This window comes from Erinaceus europaeus, chromosome 1, assembly GCF_950295315.1.
Source record: "Erinaceus europaeus chromosome 1, mEriEur2.1, whole genome shotgun sequence".
In the NCBI taxonomy this organism is placed as follows: domain Eukaryota; kingdom Metazoa; phylum Chordata; class Mammalia; order Eulipotyphla; family Erinaceidae; genus Erinaceus; species Erinaceus europaeus.
Genome location: NC_080162.1, coordinates 117,774,121 through 117,800,384, shown reverse-complemented (window position 1 = coordinate 117,800,384; position 26,264 = coordinate 117,774,121). Strand labels below are relative to the sequence as shown.

General features: G+C 42.4%; 1 protein-coding gene and 1 pseudogene across 5 annotated transcripts in view; both read left to right on the top strand.

The window, feature by feature from the left end:
• CLTCL1 (clathrin heavy chain like 1) overlaps positions 1 to 26,264 on the top strand; it is a 134,988-nt gene that overhangs the window by 60,775 nt on the left and 47,949 nt on the right. For all 5 annotated transcript variants that reach the window (XM_060195272.1, XM_060195280.1, XM_060195261.1 and 2 more), the window contains one exon: positions 3,361 to 3,506. In XM_060195272.1, the coding sequence (XP_060051255.1) occupies positions 3,361 to 3,506 (146 nt within the window). The remainder of the gene's footprint in view (positions 1 to 3,360; positions 3,507 to 26,264) is intronic.
• LOC103111524 (transmembrane protein 14C-like) lies at positions 17,019 to 17,372 on the top strand (annotated as a pseudogene).

Here is a 26,264-nt window from a genome sequence, read left to right as displayed (position 1 = left end):
GACCTTGCGTATTGTAACTGTGCGCTTAACCAGGTCGCCACCAGCCTGGCCCATCTCCCTTTCCTTTCTCCCCTTTCCCTGTCTCCCCTTTCCCTCTTAATTTATCTTTGTCCAAAATATATAAATATTTTTAAAGATTTATTTATTCATGAAGAATGATAGGCAGAAGAGGCCGGGTGGTGGTATACCTGTTTGAGTGCACATGTTACAATGCACAAGAACCCTGGTTCAAGTCCCCAGTCCCCAGCTACAGGGAAAAGCTTCACAAGTGGTGAAGCAGTGTTGCAGATGTCTCTCTGTCTCTCTCCCTCTCTATCACCTCCTTCCCTCTCAATTTCTGGCTGTCTCTGTACAATAAATAAAAGTATTTTTTAAAAAAGAATAAAATCAGTTTTAAAAAAAAGAATGATAGGCAGAGAAAGAATCAGATACCACTCTGGTAAATGTTCTGGCAGAAATTGAATTCTGGACCTCATACTTGAAGATTCCAATGCTTTATCCACTGCACCACCTTCTGGACTACAATAAACAAATATATTTTAAAAAATACTTGGATCTACTGCCATAGCACACTGAACTTGCCTGATCTCATCTGATCTTGTAAGCTAAGCAAGACCTGATCACTTAGTACCTGGATGGGAAATGATAGGAAGAAAGAAAGAGAGAGAAAGGGGGAGTGAGAGGGAGAAAGAATGAAGGAAAGAGAGAAAAGAAAGGAAGGAAGAAAGAAAGGGGTTTGAGGCAGGGAAAGTAGCATAATGGTTATGTAAACAGACTCTCATGCTGAGGCTTTGAAGTCCTATGTTCAAGTCCCCACATCACTAGAAACCAGAGCTTAGCAGTTCTCTGATATAATTAAATAATAAAAATAAACATAAAAGGCTTGGGAAATAATCCATTTAGATTCCACTGGGGAAGCTTCTTCCAAATTAACAAATAACAAATATATCTAAATGCCTTGTAGATATATCCCATTGGTACAGAGAAAGAGCATCTGTAACACTGTGCTACACTTAAGCCAGCAGGTGACTGACTCTTGGTCAGACTCCCTGTGTCTGTATAGATATGCTGGTCCTGTTGTTATGTTTGCTGTGAGTGAATATTTATAGCCACCTCCTGGGGAACATTTACCTAGTGGTGCCTCTCTAATTAGAGTGCCTGATGGCAGTGACAGACTGCTTTTAGGTCTAGAGTAAAAACTCATATGAAAACTTACTTAGAGGAAGCAATTTTCCAAAGTAGTACTGGGCATTATGTCAACTCAGTTAAAGGGTAGAAATTTATTCTTGCCCTGAAAATGACCACTGTGTATTTAAAGTACTCAAAGTTTTCAATGTCAGTTTTCATTGGTGTTTTAATGTCAGGTGCATTTTTTCCTCTAGATGGGTTTGGTGTGCTGTGTCACAGTTCCCTCTCTCCTCACATATGCTTATTGTTGTTACATATCTGCTATGATAGCCCCTTTTCTCAAACTCCTCTTTTAGGATTGTTCTAAATTTTTGAAAAGTACACACACACACACACACACACACACACACACACACACAGAGTCTGTTTCTCTCAAACTTTTTTTAAGTAGAGTTTCTGTATTTTATGGTGTCATTGAGTACATAGTAACCACTTGAAAGAAATTTTGGTCCTGGTTCCATTAAAGTTCCTCAATATTGCAAAGTGAAAGACAATGAGCTGTGTGAGACAGCCTCAGACCTGTCTCCACAGACCTGTCCTCTTTAATTCACTACTGATGAATACCAGAAACTTGGCAGAAATGATGGATCCTGAAGTTACTGAAGGCCCTGGACAAGTTACAAAGAGAACAGTACTACTGTTCTAGTATTCTGGTACTTGAGGAGCATATTCTTTAGAAGAATGTGTAAGTTTCTTAAAGTGAGACACCGTAATTGAGAATTGGTATAGCCAATCTTTCTTGGTCTTTCTCTTGAGAGAAAATGAGAACATTCTTGTACATATCATGCCAGGGACCAAACTTAGAAACTTTTATGTACAGGTACAGTGCTCTGCCACTTAGCCATCTCTACAGCCACATTGAAAGCATAGTTCTGGGGGCTCTGGACTTCAGGGTACATTCAACTTATCCCTAGGAGTGAAGTATGTTACAGAAGCAGCCATGTTCTTAGCTGTCAAAAAGCCACTGGAGGCCCACATGATGTCATTGTTAGAAAAATGAAAGCCATATTTGCTGTGAATAGTGACTTAAAAAGCAAAGATGAAACCAAACATTTGACAGCATCCTGTTTAATAAATTGTGCCATTGGTTAAGGAATAAATTTTGACAATAGGGTTAGTAAGGCAGAGATAAGAATCTATAGAGTATATATGTGTGTATGTCAAAGAGAGAAAGAGACCACAGTGCCAAAGCTTCCATTAATACGGTGGGGGCCCCAATTCTAATCTGGACCACACATGTGGCAAAGTAGTGCACTAGTTCAGTGACTCATTTTGCTAGCCCAAGTGTCTGTAGACTTTTTTTTTTTTTTTTGCTTTCAGGGTTATTGCTGGGGCTCAATGACTGCACTACAAATCCATTGCTCCTGGAGGCCATTTTTTTGCCCTTGTTACTGTTATTGTTATTGTTGTTATTGGGTAGGATAGAGAGAATTCAAAAGAGGAGGGAAAGACAGACACCTACAAACCTGCTTCAACATTTGTGAATCTACCCCTACTCCCCTGCAGGTGGGGAGCCAAGGACTTGAACCAGAATCCTTACACCAGTCCTTGGCGCTTTGCTCCATGTGCACTTAACCCACTGTGCTACTGCCCAGCCCCCATTTATAGACCTTTTAATATAAGAGAACTAATTGTCAAAATAGAAAAATCCCTGCAATTGATTCTTCTGGACAGCTTTCTCGTTGTACTTTAAGATATCTTCCTTTTTTTTTTTTTGTCTCCAGGGTTATTGCTGGTGCTCGGTGCCTGCACCATGAATCCACTGCTTCTGGAGGCCATTATTTTTCCCTTTTGTTGCCCTTGTTGTTGTAGCCTTGTTGTGGTTATTGTTGTTGTTGATGTCGTTCGTTGTTGGATAGGACAGAGAGAAATGGAAAGAGGAGGGGAAGACAGGGGGGGGGGAGAGATAGACACCTGCAGAACTGCTTCACCACCTGTGAAGCAACTCCTCTGCACGTGGGGAGCTGGCAGCTCGAACCAGGATCCTTATGCTTTGCGCCATGTGTGCATGCTTAAAACCCGCTGCGCTACTGCCCGACCCCAACATCTTCCTTTTTCTGTGAATACCCTATACTGTCTTGAAGGAATTCTTTTCTTTTGTCTAGCTTCAAAGATACAATCTCAGGTTAACTTTATATAACTTAAGTTCTTTCAAAAAAATTTTAAAACCAGGTTGTACAAACTGCATTATCAGAAACACAGGATCCTGAAGAGGTTTCAGTCACTGTCAAAGCATTCATGACAGCAGACCTTCCTAATGAACTGATTGAGCTTCTGGAGAAGATTGTTCTGGATAACTCTGTCTTCAGTGAACACAGGTGAGAGAATTTAGCAGGATAGCTAATGGCTCAGTCAGATTCAGTCACCTATACAAGTTCACTTTCTGGTACAATCTTAACCTCACTTAGCCAGTCTTGCCATCTGTTGCTCCCGAAACTCATGGCCAGTTTTTCACTACCTTCTCTTTCTATAGGCTAACGCTCTGGTCACTTATTTCAGTATTGCCTGTCTATTATAGTTCAATGTAAATTCTACTTTAAAAAAAATCTTCTCACCTAATGCTCAAACCTATACTATTTTTTTTTTCCTTTGCCACCAGGGTTAACTAAGGCACAGTGTCTGCAAGACAAATCAGATCTCCCAGTGATCCACCCAGGCACCTTCCCTCTTTTTCTTCCTTCCTTTCTCTCTTTTTTCTTTTTTGTTAGAGACAGAGAAAAACTGAGAAGGTAGAAGGAGGTAAAAAGAGAAAGGGGGAGTCGGACGGTAGCGCAGCAGGTTAAGCGCATGTGGCGCAAAGCTCAAGGACTGGCATGAGGATCCCAGTTCAAGCCTCCAGCTCCCCACCTGCAGGGGAGTCGCTTCACAGGTGGTGAAGCAGGTCTGCAGGTGTTTATCTTTCTTTCCCCCTCTCTATCTTTCCCTCCACTCTCCATTTCTCTCTGTCCTATACGACAATGACATCAATAATAACAATAATAACTACAACAATAATGAAAAACAAGGGCAACAAAAGGGAAAATAAATAAATAAATATAAAAATAATAATAAAATAATAAGAAAGAGTGATTTAAAAAAAGAAAGAGGAAGAAAGACACCTGTAACACTGCTTCACTATTCATGAAGCTTCCCCTTTGCAGGTGGGAATGGGGGCTTGAACCCAGGTTCTTGAGCATTGTAATGTATGTGTTCTACGAGGTGCACCATCGGTCAGCCCACTAGACCTATATTATTCTTAACCATAATGCTCAGAAAAAGAGATCTTACCTTTACTAGGGTCTAGTATGTCCCAAATATGTTGAACTATTGAAATCTTAGTGATGAAAAAATTTGAAAATATGGCATGAGAAATAAATTTGGACACATATTAGGATCAGCTTGTTAGCAGTACAATGTATGTAGAAGCGTGAGTAGAAGCTGGAATAAAAAGAATATTCAAGAGGTGGGGGTAAGCAGTGGTGCACCTGCTTGAGTGCACACATTACTATGCACAAAGACCCAACTTGGAGTCCCCAGTCCCCACCTGTAGGGAGGAACCTTCACAAGCAGTGAAGCAGGTCTGCAGGTGTATATCTTTCTCTCTTCCTATCCCCCCATCCAACTTCTGTCTTACATAATTAAAAAAAAAGGAAAACAGAACAAAAGAAGAGAAAAATAACCACCGGGAGTGGTGGATTCATAGTGCTGGCACCAAGCTCTAGTGATATTGGGAAAATAATGATCCACAAGAATATTGCTATATAAATACAGCTTCTTACCTCCCTGTGAGATGTTTCTGCACATCATTCCTACCACCAGTTTGGCAGTCTGTCTCCACCATTGTGTGCTGGACCCCAATACCTTCCTTTCTTTGTTTCTAAATTACACCTGCAAGTGAGATAATTCAGTATTTGTCCTTCTCTTCTCACTTATCTAACATAACATAGTTTCTTCAAGTTCAGGGTGGGGGAGAAAACATAATGGTTATGCAAAGAGACTCACATGCCTGAGGCTTGAAGTCCCAGGTTCAGTTCCCCCACCAACATAAACCAAAGGTGAATAGTACTCTGGTAAAAAAAAAAAAAAGGGGTCGGGCGGTGGCGCAGTGGGTTAAGCGCATGTGGCGCAAAGCGCAGGGACCGGCGTAAGGATCCCGGTTCGAGCCCCCGGCTCCCCACCTGCAGGGGAGTCGCTTCACAGGCAGTGAAGCAAGTCTGCAGGTGTCTATCTTTCTCTCCCCTTCTCTGTCTTCCCCTCCTCTCTCCATTTCTCTCTGTCCTATCTAACAACGAATTGCGTCAACAAGGGCAATAATAATAACCACAACGAAGCTACAACAAGGGCAACAAAAGGGGGGGAAATGGCCTCCAGGAGCGGTGGATTCATGGTGCAGGCACCGAGCCCAGCAATAACCCTGGAGGAGGAAAATAAATAAATAAATAAAATAAAATAATAAATAAAAATAAAATATTTTAAAATTTTTCTTCAAATTCCATCAAACTGTGGCAAAGTAGATTTCATCATTTCTTACAGCTGAGTAGTATCCCATTGTGTATATATCACAGCTTCCTTATCCACCCATTCATTAGTCGTTAGGCATATTCATTGTGTACACGTCGGAGCTATTACAAATAGTGCATCTGTAAACATAAGTGTACATAGATTGCTTCAGATAGATTATTTTTATTTTTATTTTATTTATTTATTCCCTTTGTTGTTTTATTGTTGTAGTTATTATTGTTGTTGTCGTTGTTGGATAGGACAGAGAGAAATGGAGAGAGGAGGGGAAGACAGAGAGGAGGAGAGAAAGATAGACACCTGCAGACCTGCTTCACCTCCTGTGAAGCAACTCCCCTGCAGGTGGGGAGCCGGGATTCGAACCGGGATCCTTATGCCGGTCCTTGTGCTTTGCGCCACCTGCGCTTAACCCGCTGCACTACAGCCCGACTCCCTAGATAGATATTTTTATGTTCTTTGGATAAATCTCTATGAGAAGAATTGCCATAGGTCCATTTCTAGTGTTCTGAGGAATCTCTACTTGTTTCCTCAGGGACTGGACCATGTTACATTCTCACCAGTAGTGTAGAAGCATTTGTTTTTCCCCATATCCTCACCAGCACTTGTTGTTTCTGGCCTTTCTATGAAATTCTCACACTTATGAAGTAGTAGTTCATTGCTGTTGTTATTTGCATTTCTCTGATAATCATGACTTTGGCATTTTTTTCATGTGTCTGCTACTTAAATATTTTTTATTTACTTATTTATTTATTCCCTTGTTGCTCTTGTTTTTTATTGTTGTACTTGTTGTTGATGCCATTCATTGTTGGATAGGACAGAGAGAAATGGAGAGAGGAGGGGAAGACAAAGGGGGAGAGAAAGACAGACACCTGCAGACCTGCCTCACCACTTGTGAATAGACTCCCCTGCAGTTGGGAAACCGGGGGCTCAAACCAGGATTCTTAACACCGGTCCTTGCGCTTTGCGCTACCACCCAACTCCCTACTTATATATTTTTATGTGTCTGTTGACATAAAATGTTGAGCATTTTTTCATATGTCTATCATATAATATAGTATATTAGCTACCAGGATTTCTCCTTTGGTGAAGATTCTGTCCATGTCCACTTTTTAATGGGGCTGCTTTTTATTGCTAAATTCTGTGATCTCCTTATGTGTATTAATTATTGACCCTTTGGTGTGTAACACAGAAATATCTCCCATTTAGTAGAGTATCTTTCTGTTTTGACAGTGATTTCTTTTGTTATGCAGAAGCTTTTCAATTTGATGTAGACCAGTGGATTTCTTTTTTCTTTTGTTTTCCTTGCTTTCAAATCTCTGGACATATTTCCAAAGCAAACATTGTGGAATATTCTGTCAGTCTCTTCTACTATTTTATGGTTTCTGGCCTACTGTCCAAATCTTTGATCCATTTCAAGTTGACTTTTTTAATGCATAGTGACATGTGGTGGTCTTATTTCTTCTGCATGTTTTAACCCAATTTTTCTTTCTTTTAAAAAAAACATTTTTATTTATTTGTTATTGGGTAGATGCAGGGAGAAGTTGAGAGAGGGAGATAGACAGGGAGAGAGACAGAGAGACATCTACAGCCCTGCTTCACTACTTATGAAGCTTTCCCCCTACAGGTGGGGACTGGGGGCTTGAACCTGGATCTTCATGCACTGTAATGTGTGCGTTTAACCAGTACACCACCACCTGACCCCCTTAACCCAACTTTTACAACGTCATTTATTGAAGAGACTCTGGTCTCCCTTGTCAAAAATTAGTTGTTCATAGGTATCAGAGTAGCTTCATAAATACAGCCATGTACTCACACAAAATGTGTCCTGGAGGCCGGCTTCCACAGAGCCCCACCCCACTAGAGAAAGAGGGAGACAGGCTGGGAGTATAGATTGACCTGTCAATGCCCATGTTCAGCAGGGATGCAATTATAGAAGCCAGACCTTCCACCTTCTGCACCCCATAATGTCCCTTGGTCCATACTCCCAGAGGGATAAAGAATAGGAAAGCTATCAGGGGAGGGGATGGGATACAGAGTTCTGGTGGTGAGAATTGTGTGGAGTTGTACCCCTCTTACCCTGTGATTTTTGTCAGTGTTTCCTTTTTATAAATAATTTTTTTAAAAAAATGTGGAAAGGATGGTCCAGGTGGTGGTGCACCTGGTTGAGCACACATATTAAAATGTACAAAGACCCAAGTTCGAGCCCCCGGTCCCCACCAGCAGAGGGAAAGCCTTGTGAGTGTTGTGAAGCAGAGCTGCTAGTGTTTCTGTCTTTTTCCGTATTACCCCCTCCCCTCTTGATTTCTGGCTGTCTCTATCCAATAAGTAAAGATATAAAAAAGAAAAAAAAGATGGTGGAAAGGAGGAAATTACAAGTGGAGAGATAGCATTTGCAATATATGTATTCAACAGAAGATTAATTAATGTGGAGACCATGTAGTGGGGGAAAAATAGGTCAACCCCTTGAAAACTAAGAAAAGCACTTGAGCAGTCTTTCAGCAAGAAGAATCAGCTGGTGCCTTTTAAAGCCAAAATTTAGCCTCATCAGACATCCCATTCTTCCTGCAGAGCAGTGAAATCTAGCTCTGCTAATCATTGTTGATGAGTTTGTCTCAGCTAGGCCTCCGTGTCCCATGGGGAATGCTCATTTTTAAAAAACTTTTTAAATTTTTAAAAATTTTAATGAGAGAGAAAGCTTGTGTGTGAGAGAAAGTAAGAGTATGCACAAACAGAGCTTTGCTTAGCTCTGGCTGATGGTGGTGCTGGGGATTGAACCTGGAACCTCAGAGGGTCAGGCATGAGAGTCTTTTACAGAACCATTATGCCCTCTCCAAACCCACATTTTTTTTTAATATTGCAAAGCAGTGTATACTTAAGATAAACAGTTCCTACTCTTGCTTGTAAATGCCAAAAAAACAGCCTAGATCATCAGGAGACATGTCCAAGAATACTGAACGGTGTGGTTTTCAATAGCAAAGATCTGGGAGAATCTTAGAAACACATCAGCAAATAGGCTGCCCTCTTTATTTATTATTAATTTATTTTGGATAGAGGCAGAGAGAAATTAGAGGGGGAGATAGAGAGGAAGAGAGAAACGCCTATAACCCTGTTTCCCTGCTTGTGAAGTTTCCACCTGCTGGTGGGGACTGGAGACTTGAACACAGGTCCTTGAGCTTGGTAATGTGTGCTCAGCAGGTACACCACCACTTGGCCCATAGGCTACCGTCTTTAAGTACCATGCACTGGAAAGGAATACTGTATAATAATAGCCTGGGTAACTTTTAGAACCTGTTTAGTGTTGGTATTGTTTCTTCTTCCTCTCCTCCTCCTCCTCCTCCTCCTCCTCCTCCTCCTCCTCCTCCTCCTCCTCCTTTTTGCCTCCAGGGTTATTGCTGGGGCTTGGACCCTGCACCACAAATCTACTGCTCCTAAAGGACATTTTTTTCCCATTTTTGTTGCCCTTGTTGTTTTTTATTGTTGTTGTTGTGCGTTGTGCTTGCGATTGTTGTCATTGCTGTCATTGTTGTTGAATAGGACAGAGAGAAATTAAGAGAGGATGGGGAAGACAGAGGGGAGAGAAGGAAAGACCCCTGAAGACCTGCTTCACCGCTTGTGAAGAGACCCTGCTGCAGGTGGAGAGCTAGGGGCTCGAAGATTTTTAAGCCGGTCCTTGTGCTTTGTACCATGTGCGCTTAACCCGCTGCACTACTACCGGCCCCCTTCTTTTTTTCTTATTATACAGTAAGTTTTAGTTGGAGGGTTTATAATGTGAATTTTTTTAAATTTGTATATTTGTTTGTTTTTGAAAAAGAGGTAAAGAGAATCACAGAATAACTCTGGTATATGTAATGCCAGGGATTGAACTGAGGACCTTGTGTTTGAAGGTCACCACTCTATTCACTGTGCCATCTCCTGGGTCACATACATAAAGTCTTTTTTTTTTTTCCCTGCACAATGAATCCACCGCTCCTGGAGACCATCTTTTGCCTTTGTTGTTGTTGGCTAGGACAGAGAAATTGAGAAAGATAGACAACTGCAGATCTGCTTCACTGCTTGTGAAGCCATCCCCCTACATGTGGGGAGCCGGGGCCTTGAACTGGGATTTTTTTTGTGCCGGTCCTTGTGCTTTGCACCATATGCGCTTAACCCACTGAGCTATTACCTGGCCCCCAAATAAAATCTTTTTAAAAGGAAATGGCTGGTGGGTGGTCCAGGAGATGGTGCAAGTGGATAAAACATTGGATTCTCAACCATGAGGTCCGGAGTTCAATCCTCAACAGCACATGTACCAGAGTGATGTCTGGTTCTTTCTCTCTCTTCTATCTTTCTTATGAATAAATAAATTCTTTTTTAAAAAAAGGAAATTTCTGAACTGTTATTTCCTTTTATATATTTGCTTTATTAGTAATTTAATTATGTCTTACAAGATCATGAGGTAATAGGTGAATAATTAATTCCACACTGCAGCCACCACCACAGTTCTGTGCCTTCCTCCTCACCCCCAGCACTTCCACCTTCCTCTGAATGATAAGCACCATAGTTTTCACAAAGTCTTAGTGACAATTTGATTTTTTAAAATTTATTTATAAAGTAAAAAATAGAAAAATATCAACAAAACCATAGAATAAGAGGGATGAAATTCCACACATTTCCCACCACCAGAGTTCCATATCCCATCCCTCCCATTGGAAGGTTTCCTATTCTTTATCTCTTTGGGAGTATGGACCCAGGGTCATTATGGGGTGGGGAAGGTGGGCGGTCTGGTCTCTGTAACTACTTCTCCACTTAGCATGGGCATTGGCAGGTTGATCGATACTCCCAGCCTGTCCCTTTCTTTCTCTAGTGTTGCAGGGCTCTGCAGAGTTGGGGTTCCAGATGGGGTACATTGGTGAGGTTATCTGTCTGGGGGAGTCAGGTTGGCGTCATGGTAGCATCTGCAACGATGTTTGGAACGTGTATTCCTTTGCTTCCTTCTTTCTTTTGGGACTCGGCTCAGTAGTTTTTGTAAGGTGGGGTTGATTGTGGCAAATTCCTTTAGTCCTTGAATATTTGAGAAAACGTTTATTCCTATATTTGAAGGATGATTTTTAAAGCTTCTTTATTATATTTATTAATATTTATTAATATATTTTTATATTTATTTATTAATCATTCTCTTTTGTTGCCCTTGTTTTATTGTTGTAGTTATTATTGATGTCATCATCGTTGCATAGGACAGAGAGAAATGGAGAGAAGGGAATGCAGGGGGAGAGAAAGACACCTGCAGACTTGCTTCATTGCTTGTGAAGTGACTCCCCTGCAGGTTCGAGCTCCCCAGCCAGGGGCTCGAACCAGGATCCTTACACTGGTCCTTGCACTATATGCCACGTGCGCTTAACCTGCTGAGCTACTGCCAGACTCCCTGAAGGATAATTTTGCAGGATATATTTGTGGCTGGAATTCCCTCTCCTTTAGAACTTTGAATATGTCATTCCACACTCTCCTTGCCTCTAGAGTTTGTAAAAAGAAATCTGATGAAAGTCTTAATAGGGCTGCCTTTGTATGTAACTTCTTTCCTTCCCCTAGCAGCCAGCAAAAATTTTTTCCATGTCATTGACTTTTGATAGTTTTACAATAATGTGCCTTGGCATTGGCCTTTTTGTATTTAAAATCTGGGTGATTGTTCTGCCTCTTGAATGAGAATGTTCTGAAAGTTTCCTAAGTAAGGGGTAAGGGTAGTCCTCAACTAAAATTGCTGTGAAAATGGACTCCTCTTCAGATATACCTATCACCCTTATATTTGTTTTGTTTTTTTTATGGAGTCTGCAATTTCATAGTTTCTTCAGTCTTTCTGAACCATTCCTCTTCCTCATCTTTTTTTTTTTAAAGAATTTATTTATGCATGAAGAAGATAGGAAGAGAGAGAGAAAGAACCAGACATCACTCTGGTACATGTGCTGCTGGGGGTTAAGCTCGGGACCTCATGCTTGAAAATCCAATGCTTTATCTACTGCGCCACCTCCAGGACAACCTCTCTCTCATCTTTGAATTGAAAGAGTGGGCTGGCTGTATCTTCTGGCTTGGAGATTATTTATTCTGAATGTGTGAATCTGCTTCCTAAGCCTTCTACCTGGGCATAGATTGCAGTTAGAGTGTCTTCTACTCCCTGAAATTCTGTTTGAGATTTTTCTGTCATGCTTACTAACTGTTTAGTGAGTTCTGACTAAAGTTCTTATTTCAAGATTTGAAGATTCTTAGTGAACTCTGTAAAATGCTCTTTTAATTCTTACTTAAATTCTTGGAGAGTCCTCATAATGCGCTTTCTGTAGTCTGTCTCTGAGAGTCTTTCTAAATGCTGTAATTCCTTGGATTTCCTCTGTTTCATTTCTGTCTGCCTGATACAGCATGGTTGGCTGTTTAATTCTGTTTCTCTGTTTGTCCTTTTTTTGTGTGCTGGTTATTGATGGCCAGCAGGTGGTGGTATTGTAATCTCTAAGTTTCTCTTGTTTGTATGATCTGCAGCGGGTGAGATGGGGGTGGTTGCTTTGGGCTGTCTTGTGGTCACAAATGCCCTCTTTTATGTTGTGCCCTTGCTTTAAATTCAGATGGCTAAACGCGCCCCCGCCCCCCCCAAGTTTGAGAAGTTTTAAGCCTCTGTTTTCTTCCTGCACTAGGAACAGTGTTGCTTGCTGTACTTTTAAAGTGAAATCGCCAAAATGGCACAGCTCAGCTCCTGTGCAACCTAGAGCTCTGAGTTGACTTTGCTGTTCTTCAACCTGCGCCTGCGCCCCTTTTTGTTCCAACCGCATGTGAGCACCCACCTGAGACTGCAGAACGTTCAGCTGTAGATTATGACTTCAGTTGGGTCGTTTGTTGTATTTATTTGTTGTTTTGGGAGGAGAGGTGATTCAATCCCAGTTATTTCATGGCCACGCCTCTTAGAAGTTCTGACTTTTTTTTTTAAATGAGTTCATGTGTTTCAGTTCTTTTACATTAAATATATGAGTGCAACCACATAGTAATTGTCTTTCAAAGAAATGCCAGTCATTTGGTAACAGATATAAACTATAGCAATAATAATACCTGAACACAAACACCAAGTTAGCCTCAACATATTATATGTGATAGAAGAATTATAAAAAGAAAAAGAAAAATAGGTAGTCGGGTGGTAGCGCAGTAGGTTAAGCACACTTGGCGCAAAGCACAAGAACCGGTAGAAGGATCCCAGTTTGAGCCTCCGGCTTCCCACCTGCAGGGGAGTCGCTTCACAAGTGGTGAAGCAGGTCTGCAGGTGTCTCTCTTTCTCTTCCCCTTTCTGTCTTCCCCTCCTCTTTCCATTTCTGTCTGTCCTATCCAACAACGACAACATCAATAACAACAATAGTAATAACTACAACAATAAACAACAAAGGCAACAAAAGGGAATAAATTAATATTTTTTAAAAAGAATATAAAAAATTGTAAGAAGAATTTTATTTATTTATTTACTTATTTAATGTTTTGTTGCCCCTTGTTCTTTTCTTGTTGTTGTTGTTGTAATTGATGTCGTTGTTAGATAGAACAGAGAGAAATGGAGAGAGGAGGGGAAGACAGAAGGGGGAGAGAAAGATAGACACCTGCAGACCTGCTTCACTGCCTGTGAAGTGACTCCCCTGCAGGTGGGGAGCCGGGGGCTCGAAACGGGATTCTTCCACCAGTCCTTGTGCTTCTCGCCACATGCACTTAATCTGCTGCACTACCACCTGACTCCCAAGAAGAATTTTTAAAATGGCCTAGGATGGGGCCCGGTGGTGACATGCCTGCATAAATGCTTAGATTACAGTGAGCAAGGATCTGGGTTCAAGCCCCTGGTCCCACCCGCAAGGTAGAAGCTTCATGAGTGGTAAAGCAGTCAGTGTTGCATATGTCTCTCTGTCTCTCTCCCTTTCTGTAACCCCCTTCCCTCTTGATTTCTGACTGTCTCCATCCAATAAATAAAGATAATTTTAAAGGGGGGCTGAGGAGACAGCATAATGGTTGTGTAAAGAGACTTTCATGCCTGAGACTCTAAAGTCCCAGACTCAATCCCCAGCACCACCATAAACCAGAGTTGAAAGATACTCTGGTTTCCACACAGTTAACCACCCCCAGAACTCCATATCCCATCCCCTCCCTTGATAGCTTTCCTATTCTTTTTAAAAATTTTTTTAATACTTATTTTTCCTTTTGTTGACCTTGTTTTATATTGTTGTAGTTATTGTTGTTGCTATTGATATTGTTGTTGTTAGATAGGACAGAGAGAAATGGAGAGAGGAGGGGAAGACAGAGAGGGAAAAAGAAAGATAGACACCTGCAGACCTGCTTCACCACCTGTGAAGCAACTCCCCTGCAGGTGGGGAGACGGGCTCAAACCAGGATCCTTACGCTCGTCCTTACGCTTTGCACCACGTGTGCTTAACCCACTGCGCTACTGCCCGACTCCCAATAGCTTTCCTATTCTTTATCCCTCTGAGAATGGACCCAGGGTCATTATGGGGTGCAGAAGATGGAAGGTCTGGCTTCTGTAATTGCTTCCCCGCTGAACATGGGCATTGGCAGGTCAATCTATACTCCCAGCCTGTCTGTTTTTTCCTAGTGGGGCAGGCATCTGGGGAGGTGGGGCTCCAAGACACATTGGTGGGGTCATCTGCCCAGGGAAGTCAAGTTGGCATTATGGTATCATCTGGAACCTTGTGGCTGAAAAAAAAAAAGATATAAAGCAGAACAAATTGGGGGTCAGGTGGTGGCGCATCTGGCTAAGTGCACACATTACAGTGTGCAAGGACCTGGGTTCAAGCTCCCAGTCCCCACTTGCAGGGGGAAAGCTTCACAGGTCATGAAATAGAGTTGCAGGTGTCTCTCTGTCTTTCTCCCTCTTAATCTCCTCCCTCCCCTCTCCCTGTCTATCTAATAATAAATAAATAAAATATTTTTTAAAATAAAGCAAAACAAATTGTTGATATTGCAGAAGATTTGGGGGTTTCCATTTTGGAAAAAGCTATTTTTGGTATATTCCAAGAGGCCCATGATTTTACTAGTTTTTGCCTGAGCCTGACAGCTAATATGCAGGTGAATGCAAGTTATTGTCTGGGGAGATGGAAAAAGTTGGACAAAGGACTAGAAAGCTGCATCAGGGAAGAGAGTAGCTAGCTCCCAAATATGGGGAAAGTATATAAGTATTGTTAACTGTAACCCCATCGATTTGATCTGGGGCCCGTATTCCACACAGGGTCCTATGTAACCTCTGCATCCATGTAGGTCTGAGCTGGCATTCTGTGATCAGAGCTAGGAACATACCAGGCTGCACTAATTTCAGGACCCATCTTCCTTGAGTAGTTGGTAGAGTATGTTCAGCCTCCCTTCGGAGAATGGAACATTCCTGACCGTTGTTGATCCACATTGAGAGCAAAGTCCTATGAGGGCCCACAAAGGTGTCCATTATGTTGTTCCTGATGGAGATGACCAGTGGCAGTGGAGAGAGGGATCAGTTAGAGGTCTAGGCCCATCATGTCTGTGTGGGAATACCAGGACTCCCTGACCAGGGCCTCAGGTGTTGGAGTGGCCTGGTAGTGACCAAAGAGTCATCATTAAAGTATGCCAGTCTCTTGCCCTTATCCAGCTTTTGTAGTCCTTACTTTGTCTGACAAGGTTAACTTTGGAGTGACTGAGAGAAGTGTAATAGGAAATAGGTGAGGAGGGTATCTAGGTCTAAGTAGAAACTATTTCATTAGGTACTTTTAGGTGTCTTTTTAGGTCTTTCTACTTGCTTGCTTCATTTATTGACTCACTGCAATCTATTGTACACTTTTGCTTTAAGATATATATCCTAGGGAGTCAGGCAGTAGCGCAGTGGGTTAAGCACAGGTGGCACAAAGCGCAAGGACCAGCGTAAGGATCCTGGTTTGAGCCCCTGCCTCCCCACCTGCAGGGGAGTCACTTCTGAAGCGGTGAAGCAGGTCTGCAGGTGTCTATCTTTCTCTCTCCCTCTCTGTCTTCCCCTCCTCTCTCCATTTCTCTCTGTCCTATCCAACAACAATGACATCAATAACAACAACGATAAAAAACCAAGGGCAACAAAAGAGAATAATTAAAAAAAAAAGATATATATCCTTGCCTAACTTATGGATTACATGTACATGTGCCCTATCTCATGGGCCCTGGTCTATATCTAGGTTTTGAGGCTTTCTTAGAAAGTGTGCCACCTGAAATGGATTTAAGGAGCCCTATGAGCTAGGAAAGGTCTCACCGGAGTAATGAAGCTGAAGGGTTGACATTCTATGCCTGATGTCTCTAGACACAGTCGAAGTGTAACATGCCGAGGTGGTACTGGTTGCATCAGTTAGGTTGGGATCAGCAGATACAGTATTAGTTGGTATGAATTGAGAGAAGCATGCAGGAAAGTGAGCCCCACCCTAGAGATTCCAGGCTTGGGAGAATTACGGGTTTTGTAGAGAATGGGGAAGGTTCCTGCTGTGTAATGGTTTAAGAAGACAATAGGGGGAGGCGGGCAGTGGTGCAGCAGGTTAAGCACAAGTGGTGCAAAGTGCAAAGACAGGCATAAGGATCCCAGTTTGAGCCCGTGGCTCCCCACCTGCAGGGGCGTCGCTTCACAGGTGGTGAAGCAGGTCTGCAGGTGTCTCTTTCTCTCCCCCTCTGTCTTCCTCTCCTCTCTCCATTTCTGTCTGTCCTGTCCGGCAATAACAACATGAATAACAACAATAATAATAACCACAACAATGATAAAACAAGGGCAACAAAAAAGGAAAATAAATAAATAAATACAGCATTAAAAAAAAGAAGAAGAAGAAGAAAATAGGGCAACCAGGCAGTGGCGTAAAAGGTTAAACACACATGACGCAAAGCACAGGGACCGGAGTAAGGATCCCGGTTCGAGCCCCTGGCTCCCCACCTACAGGGGGTTCGCTTCGCAAGCAGTGAAGCAGGTCGCCAGGTGTCATAAAAAAAAAAAAGGTTTCAGCCCCCGGCTATCCACCTGCAGGGGAGTCACTTCACAGGCGGTGAAGCAGGTCTACAGGTGTCTCTCTTTCTCTCTCCCTCTCTGTCTTCCCCTCCTCTCTCCATTTCTCTGTCCTATCCAGCAATGATAACATCAAGAAGAACAACAACTACGACAATAAAACAACAAGGGCAACAAAAGGGAATAAATAAATCTAAAAAAAGAAATTTTTAAAAAAGATGAAGAGAATAGGACTTCCAGTGGGATGGCGACTCTAGGCACAGCATTAGCAGGCTGTCCTCCACTGAGTGGGACTTGCTCGCAGAAAGCGACTCGGGTACAAGTGTGGTGCTGCGGTTTCTGTCTGGACAAGGTGAGAAGCAACAATGTCGAAGGACTCTGGCCCATTAGTGCCTTTACATTGGACTGGCTTTGCTATGCTGCGTTTGTTGCTTCTGGTGGGATCATTGGCTGTGCCAAAGCAGGTAGTGTCCTATCCCTGGCTGCTGGACTTCTATTTGGTGGTTTGGCAGGCCTGGGTGCTTATCAGCTGTCTTAGGACCCCAGGAGCATCTGACTATGTCTAGTTGTATCTGGAACCTTAGCTGGCATTATGGGAATGAGATTCTACAACTCTGGGAAATATATGCCTCCTGGTCTCATTGCAGGTGCAAGCTTGCTGATGGTTGCCAAACTTGGGATTAGTGTGTTGAATGGACCCCATCAGTTGTAGTCATGTCCCAGTGTGGACTCATGAAGACATAGAAGTTCAACTGTGAGGGTCAGGCAGTTGTTAAGCACATGTGGCTCGAAGCACAAGGACCAGCGTAAGGATTCTGGTTTGAGCCCCCGGCTCCCCACCTGCAGTGGAGTCGCTACACAGGCAGTGAAGCAGGTCTTCAGGTGTCTATCTTTCTCTCCCCCTCTCTTCCCCATCTCTCTCCATTTCTTTCTGTCCTATCCAATAACAATGACATCAATAACAATAGTAATAAATAAAACAAGGGCAACAAAAGGGGGGAAGCAAATTAAAAAAATTTAAAAGTTCAAATGTTTTTCTTGCATAAAGAGAATTAAGTATGTTTTTCACATATTCTGAAATATTGTAAAAAGAAAAAAGTATAAAAAAAGACACCGTTTTTTTTTTTAAAAAATTTATTTATAAAAAGGAAACACTGGTGGGTTGGGTGGTGGCACAGCAGATTAAGCACACGTGGCGTGAAGCCCAAGGACCACTGTAAGGATCCCGATTCAAGGCCCCAGTTCCCCACCTGCAGGGGGTCGCTTTACGAGTGGTGATGCAGGTCTGCAGGTGTCTGTCTTTCTCTCCCCCTCTCTGTCTTCCCCTTCTCTCTCCATTTCTCTCTGTCTTATCTAAAACAACAGCAATGTCAACAATATTAATAACACTGATAACAAGGGCAACAAATGAACTAAAATAGCCTCCTAGAGCAGTGGGTTCGTAGTACAGGCAATAACCCTGGAGGCAAAAAAAAAAAACACTTGACAAAAAACATAGGATAAGAGGGGTACAACTCCACACAATTCCCACCACCAGAACTCCATATCCCATCCCCTCCCCTGATAGCTTTTCTATTCTTTATGCCTGTAGGAGCATGGACCCAGGGTCACTGTGGGATACAAAAGGTGGAAAGTCTGGCTTCTGTAATTGCTTCCCTGTTGAGCACAGGCATTGGCAGGTTGATCCATACTCCCAGCCTAAAGACACTGAATTTTTAAGGGGAAAAAATCATTATCCTTATGGCTTTGAAGAGGTGGGTAGTAGACTGAACTCGTTCTTACAATTTTCTCATGCAGCACACCTCTTATATGCCATGTTTTCTTTTTATGGATGCATAAAATCACTGGGTGTGAAATAGTAGATATCAACTTTGGGGGATAATCTGGCCATATCTCCTAATCAGGAACCATCTGAAAAAAGTATCCTGTGAGATTTTCTTTTTTTTACTGATCATAGAGCACTGACTGACTTCGAAATTATGTTAAATGAAATATCAATGGAAATGAAATTAACTATAAATGTTACATGGTACAGTGTGCAAGGACCCAGGTTTGAGCCCCCAGTCCCCACCTGCAGGGGAAAGCTTTACGAGCGGTGAAGCAGGGCTGCAGGTGTCTCTCTGTCTCCCTATTTTCCCATCTCGATTTCTGGCTGTTTCTATCCAAAAAAAATAAAGATAAAAAAAATTATAAAAAAAAAAGAAAGAAAACCTGTTAGCGTTTGCTGTATGATACAGGGTTATCACTGGGGCTCAGTGCTGCCTCTAGGAATCCACTATTCCTGGTGGCCATTTTTTTTTCTTTTCTTTTTAATTTTTTTTTATTGGGTAGGACAGAGAGAAATTGAGAAGGGAGGAGGAGATAGGGAAAAAGAAAGATAGACCCTGCAAACCTGCTTTGCTGCTTGTGAATCATCTCCCCTGCAGGTGAGGAGCTGGGGGGCTCAAACCCGGACCCTTGTACAGGTCCTTATGCTTAGTACTATGTGCACTTAACTGGGTGCACCACCGCCCAGCCCCCTACATAAAAATTTTATACATGGGGCCCGGTCGTAGCGCAGCTGGTTAAGCACACATGGCACAACGTGCAAGGACCAGTGTAGGGATTCCGGTTGGAGCCCCCAGCTCCCCACCTGCAGGGGGGTCGCTTCACAGGTGGTGAAGCAGGTCTGCAGGTGTCTATCTTTCTCTCCCCCTCTGTCTTCCCCTCCTCTCTCCATTTCTCCCTGTCCTATCCAACAACAACATATAACAATAATATAAATAACATTAATTATAAAAATAATAATTATAAATTACAACAACAATAATAACCACAACAACGATAAAACAACAAGGGCAACAAAAGGGAAAAAATGGCCTTGTTATACATATGATTTATATATAAATGTGTTATTTATAAACACATGTAAAATAGTCTTAAACTGTTCTTATTTCACCATTCTTTTTTAAAAATATATTATTTGTTCCCTTTTGTTGCCCTTGTTTTATTTTTATCGTTGTAGTTATTGTTGTTGTGTTGGATAAGACAGAGAGAAATGGAGAGAGGAGGGGAAGACAGAGAGGGGGAGAGAAAGATAGACACCTGCAGACCTGCTTCACCACCTGTGAAGCGACTCCCCTGCAGGTCGATAGCCGGGGGCTTGAACAAGGATCCTTACGCCGGTCCTTGTGCTTTGCACCACCTATGCTTAACCCACTGTGTTACCGCCGGACTCCCTATTTCACCATTCTTTGTATGAACATTGCCTGTCCATTTCTTCCTTCCCTTTCATACTTTAAAGTTGTCTCATTTTTATGTTTTTATTTTATTTTATTTTATTTTATTTTGCCTCCAGGGTTATTGCTGGGACTTTGCGCCTGCATTACGAATCCACTGCTCCTGGAGGCTGTTTCCCTTCTGTTGCCCTTGTTTTATTGTTGTGGTTATTGTTGTTATCGATGTTGTTGGATAGATCAGGGAGAAATGGAGAGAGGAGGCGAATACAGAGAGGTGGAGAGAAAGATAGACACCTGCAGACCTGCTTCACTGCTTGTGAAGAGACCCCCCTGCAGGTAGGGAGCCGGGGGCTTGAACCAGAATCCTTGCGCGGGTCCTTGCGATTTGCACCATATGCGCTTAACCCATTGCTCTACCGCCCGGCTCCCTTTATTTTTAAATATTTTTTTAGTTATTTTTATTGGATAGAGACAGAGAGAGACTGAGAGGTGAGGGGGAGCTAGAGAGGGAGAGAGACAGAGGGACACCTGCAGCCCTGCTTCACCACTGGTGAAGCTTTCCTCTGAAGGTGGGAACTAGGGGCTTGAACCTGAGTCCTTGTGCACTGTAATGTGAGCAGTTAACCAGGTGTACTGCCGCCTGGCCTCTAAGTTGTCTTTTATTTATATGGCTTTTGAGAGTTAAATGTTCCTTGTTCCTTTCTCTTTTTTATATTTATTTATTTTTGTTATCAGATACAGAGAAATTGAGAGGGGAGAGGGACACAGAGAGGGAAGAGAGACACCTGCAGCATTGCTTCACCACTCGTGAAGCTTTACCCCCACAGGTGGGGACCAGGGGCTTGAACCTAGGTCTTGGCACACTGTAATGTGAGTGCTTAACAACATACGCCACCACCTGACCCCACTTATTCCTTTCTCTGTGACACTTTATTTAGTAACTCTTGCAAGGCAGGACTGATAATGGCAAGCTTCTTAAGTTTTTGTATGTCTGGACAGTTTTGATTGTTCATGTTTGAGTGATAGCCTTACTGTGTAAAGTATGCATGGCTGGAAGTTATTGTCTTTTTTTTTTAAGATTTTATTTATTCATAAGAAAGATAAGAAGAGATACATGTGCTGGGGATTGAACGCAGGACCTCCTGCTTGAGAGTCCAGAACTTTATCCTCTTCGCCACCTCCTGGACCACGAAGTTATTGTCTTTCAGAACCTTTAATATACTACTCTCTCCTGGCCTTCATGGTTCTTGCAGAAAATCTGATACAAATCTGATTATGCTGCCTTTACAAGCCACTTTATTCTTTTCCACTGGCAGCTTGCATTTTTTGTTTTGCCACCAGAGTTATCATTGGGACTCACTGCTGACACAATAGATCCACTGCTCCCAATGGCAATTTTTTTCTTTCTTTTTAAAAATTTCTTTATTGGGGAATTAATGGTTTACAGTTGACAGTAAAATAAAATAGTTTGTACATGCATAACATTTCCACACAACAATACAACCCTCACTAGGTCCTCCTCTGCCATCTTGTTTCAGGATGGGAACCTCCCCCACACCCCAGAGTCTTTTAATTTGGAGCAATACACCAACTCCAGTCCAAGTTCTATTTAGAGTTTTCTCTTCTGATCTTGTTTTTCAACTTCTGTCTATGAGTGAGATCATCCCATATTCATCCTTTTGTTTCTGATTTATCTTATGATGTCTTCAAACTCCACCAAGATGAGGTAAATTCACCATGAGCCTCAGGAATAAGAAGAGTCTCTTTGCATAACCATTATGCCATCTACTCCTGTTCACATTTCTCATTTTTCCACATAACAATTCAAACCCCCTCTAGGTCCTCCTCTGCCATCATGTTCCAAGACCTGAACCCTCCCCCCACCCCAGAATCCTTTACTTTGGTGTAATACACCAGACCCAGTCCAAGTTCTGCTTTGTGTTTTTTGTTCAACTTTTTTTTTGTCATTAGATTAGTTTTATTGAAGATGCTTTTAAAATTTAGATGGAAAAGAGTTCTACCAATATTTTCCTCTAAGTATTTGATAGTTTCTGGTCTAATATCCAAGGGGTGTTGAAATCCTTTGTTGTTACTGTGTTGCTGTTCATATATTGCTGTAGCCCTTTTAGTAGATATTTGATGCATTTAGGGGTGCATAGATGTTAATAATCGTTAAGTCCTCTTGATTGACTGGTCCTCTGAGTATTAAGTAATGTCCATCCCTATCTTTTTAAATTTTATTTATCTTAAGATCTGTCATGTCAGATTGAGAATAGCTGTTCCTGCCCTTTTCTGTGATCCAGTGGTTTGCATGGTAGTTTTCTATCCTTTCACTTTTTTTTATATTTATTTATTTATTCCCTTTTGTTGTCCTTGTTTTATTGTTTTAGTTATTATTGATGTCGTTGTTGGATAGGACAGAGAGAAATGGAGAGAGGAGGAGAAGACAAAAAGGGGGAGAGAAAGACAGACACCTGCAGACCTGCTTCACCGCCTGTGAAGCGACTCCCCTACAGGTGGGGAGCCGGGGCCTCGAACCGGGATTCTTACGCCGGTCCTTCTGCTTTGCACCACGTGCACTTAACCCGTTGCGCTACCGCCCGACTCCCTCCTTTCACTTTTTTTTTGCCACCAGGGTTATTGCTGGGGCTCAGTGCTGGCATTACAAATCCATGGCTTCTAATGGCCATTTTTTCTTTCTTTCTAATTTTTTTTCCTATTTTTTTCAGTAGGACAGAGAAATTGAATGGGGAGAGAGAGACAGAGAGGAAGAGGGAAAGATAAGACACCTGCAGACCTTTTTCTTGGGAAGCATCCCCGCTGCAGGTGGGGAGCAAGAGCTCAAACTGGGGGCTTTGCACATAGTGTTATGTGTGCTTAGCTAAGTGTGCCACCACCCAACAACCACCACCCTCTCCAATTTTTCTCTTTTAAGTTTTTGCTATTATCATTATTTATTTATTGGATAGAGACAGCCAGAAATCAAGAGAGATGGGGTGGATGATAGAGAGGGAGAAAGACAGACACCTGCAACACTGCTTCACCACTCCAAAAGCTTTTCCCCTGCAGGTGGGAACCAGGGGCTTGAACCTGGGTCCTTGCAAATTGTAGTGTGCACTCAACCAGGTGTGTCACTACAAAAACCTCAGTTTTTTTCTTTATCCTTGACTTTCGATAGTTTGAAAATGATTGTCTTGGTATATGTCTATTTTGGCCTAGAAATTTGGGAGTTCTCTCTGCTTCCAGAATACCTACATCCTGATCACATCCTTGATTTGGAAATTTTTCTGGTTTCATTCCTATTTATTTATTTATGAGAAAGCTAGGAGGAGAAAGAGAAAGAACCAGATATCACTCTGGTACATGTGCTGCCGGGGATTGAACTCAGGACCTCATGCTTTGCAGGGCAGCTCGCTCTGGATTCCCCACCTCACCAGCTGTTGGGAGACAGAGGTCAAGAGTGCCCCCCCCGGGGGTTCTGGGGCAGCTCAGCATGTCGAGGGCAACGTGTGCAGGGAGATAAGCAGTCAGCCCTGGAGGGGAATTCATTTATTGAAAGGAAAAGTAGATATATATAGGCCATAACTTGGAGGGAAGGTTTGGGGTATCCATTAACCCACCAACCAGAGCAAGATGATCCATAGTTACATTTTTACTGACAGACTGTTCATAAACTTTACAATGTACATTTTTCCAGAGATAAATTGCAGGCACTTTAGAGCAGTATGAGAGAGGGGGAAAGCTAAGCAATGTTTGCTGGAGTTTTAAAGTTAACACAGTAATCCATGGTTTTTAATTAAAGAAGGAAAGGAGGGAGGTGGCATGTGTAGAAAGGCTCCCATGTCCAAGGATCCAGCTGTCATAAATTCCAGAGACCAATGGAGGAACCAGCACTTCTCTCTACCTAAAGGGAGACTTGGGGGTCAACTCGCTCAGATCTCATGGAAACAATGGCCTAGACTTTCCGGGACAGTGGGTCCATTCTTCAACAATGCTTGAGAATCCACTGCGCCACCTCCCTGACCACCTGGTATTATTTGAGTGTGGTTTCATTCTCTTATTTATCCTGAGACCCCTTATAATTCTGATTTTTTTTTTTATGTAGTCTTTAGTTTCTCAAGGAGTTGCTTTGTTAATTTTTTTTTTTTTACTGGATAGGATGGAGAGAAGTTGAGAGAGGAGGGAAAGATAGAAAGGGAGAGAGAAATATAGACACCTGCAGACCTGCTTCACCACTTGTGAAGTGACGTTCTTGCAGGTGGGGAGCGGGAGACTTGAACCGGGATCCAGCCCCCCTCCCCCATTTTTCCTAAATCTTTTTTTCTCCTACTTTGAAGTCAAAGACTATGGCCAATTTGTCTCCTATGTCTGATGCTCTCTTTTTTACATGAGTAAATATTTTTCCTTAACTTGCCGTTTGAGACTGGAGTGTGAATGAATCAGCAGCAGATATTAAGGTGAAAAATAACCTCAGTTGAGGCTGAGAGTATTCTGCAGACAACTATCACAGGGAGGTGAAAATTTTATACCAGGTGTAAACAACTATACTGAGACCATTACCATCCTCAAAATGACCAATAAAAGCTTGCTATATAAGATTCATAGTGTCCTTCATGCCCTAGCAAGTGAATCTTTTAAAGTCGTGGATTTCTTTATTAATCCATTTCCCCATATTAAATTTTAAAAGATTTTTTTAATTTTAAAGAGACATAGCTAGAACAATAAACAGAGTGAGTGAGAGACATAGCTAGAACAATAAACTGAGTGAGAGAGAGAGCAACAAGAAGACTACTAAATTTTACCCACCTATTTTGGTGTCTGTTACTGCCCAGCAGTGGTGGTGCTGAATTCTGCTTTGTATGTGTGTTGTGGAAGGAAGGGAGAAGCTTTGAAGTGACACAGTATATTGTCTGATGACGCTTAAACAGATGCCTAGTCTGGGGGCCAGACAGTGGGTGAGGTTCTAGCCTTCTCTTCCTAGACAGATTCCTGAAAATAGGAACTCTGCTGTGAGGTCAGAGTCACTTTTCTTGCCTGGAGGGCAGTCTGATACCAATCACATGACAGCTGGGACACCTTAGAGTTTGATAAGCCTCTTTGTTGGAACAAGGGTACCATGTTCCATTCTTAGTTCCTCTGAATAGTTCCCGGGAGTTTGCTTAGAACCTGGCTTCTACAGTTCTGAACAGCAATCCAAAGCTCCTCTTGAAAATCCAAAGAGGCTCTTTAAATCCGCCATGTGGATTTGAAGCAATTGTAGATATAGTGCCCAGTGGCAGTGTGGTGCCCCATTCCTTTTTGAGTCCTTTTCTCTCTCCCCTCTTCCTTCAGCTGTCCACATGCAATCACCAACCTTCAAATGGTGATGTTCCTTTTTTTTTTTTTTTTTTTTTTGCCTCCAGGGTTATTGCTGGGGCTGTGCCTGCACCATGAATCCACTGCTCTTAGAGTCTATTTTTTCCCCTTTCGTTGCCCTTGTTGCTGTAGCTTTGTTGTGGTTATTATTGTTATTGTTGATGTCGTTCACTGTTGGATAGGACAGAGAAAGGGAGAGAGGAGGGGAAGACAGAAAGGGAGAGAAAGACACCTGCAGACCTGCTTCACCACCTGTGAAGTGACTCCCTTGCAGGTGGGGAGCCAGGGGTTCAAACTGGGATCCTTGTGCGGTCCTTGCACTTCGTGCCATGTGTGCTTAAACTGCTGCGCTACCGCCCGACTCCCAGATAGGGAGATTTTATCCTGAGTCGCCAGGCTTTGCTTTGACCCAGCACTGGGGTATTCCTCTCTGAACTGGCAGTGTGTAACAAAAATATTTGTATGTGGCTGGGGTGGGGAGCTGGTGGCAGCAATGGGGTCAGTGTCTTTTGATGTCAGTATAGGTTCTCCCTGTTGCTGTTCTAGCATGTGTGGGGCAACATCAGTGGAAACTCAATAAACCAGTTATAAATTGATGTTTTTAGGTGATTTTTTTCTTTTAAACATTTTTGTTGTTGTTGCTAAACTCAGACCTGGAAGTGGTATGCCTCAGCCACCAATCTCCTAATTTGGTGCCAGCTGTCCCTGAGCACCAGATTTTAGTCCTGGAAATCATTCACTCACCCCCTTTCCATCCTCAAACTACATGTGTCTGTACTCATCTATGGCTTAAGTAACTTTCCCCTTTCCCCTTTCTTCCTCCCTTCCTTAACAGTTGTTTCTTTAATTCAGACCCAGAAGTATGCCTCAGCTGCCAAACTCCCAGTATGGCATCAGCAGTCCCTGAGTATACAATACAGCCCTTTTTTTGTTTGTTTGTTTAATAATGATTGACAAGGTTGTAGGAGGATAAAAGGGGTATGGTTCCACACAATTCCCACCACCAGAGTTCTGTATCCTATCCCCTCCAT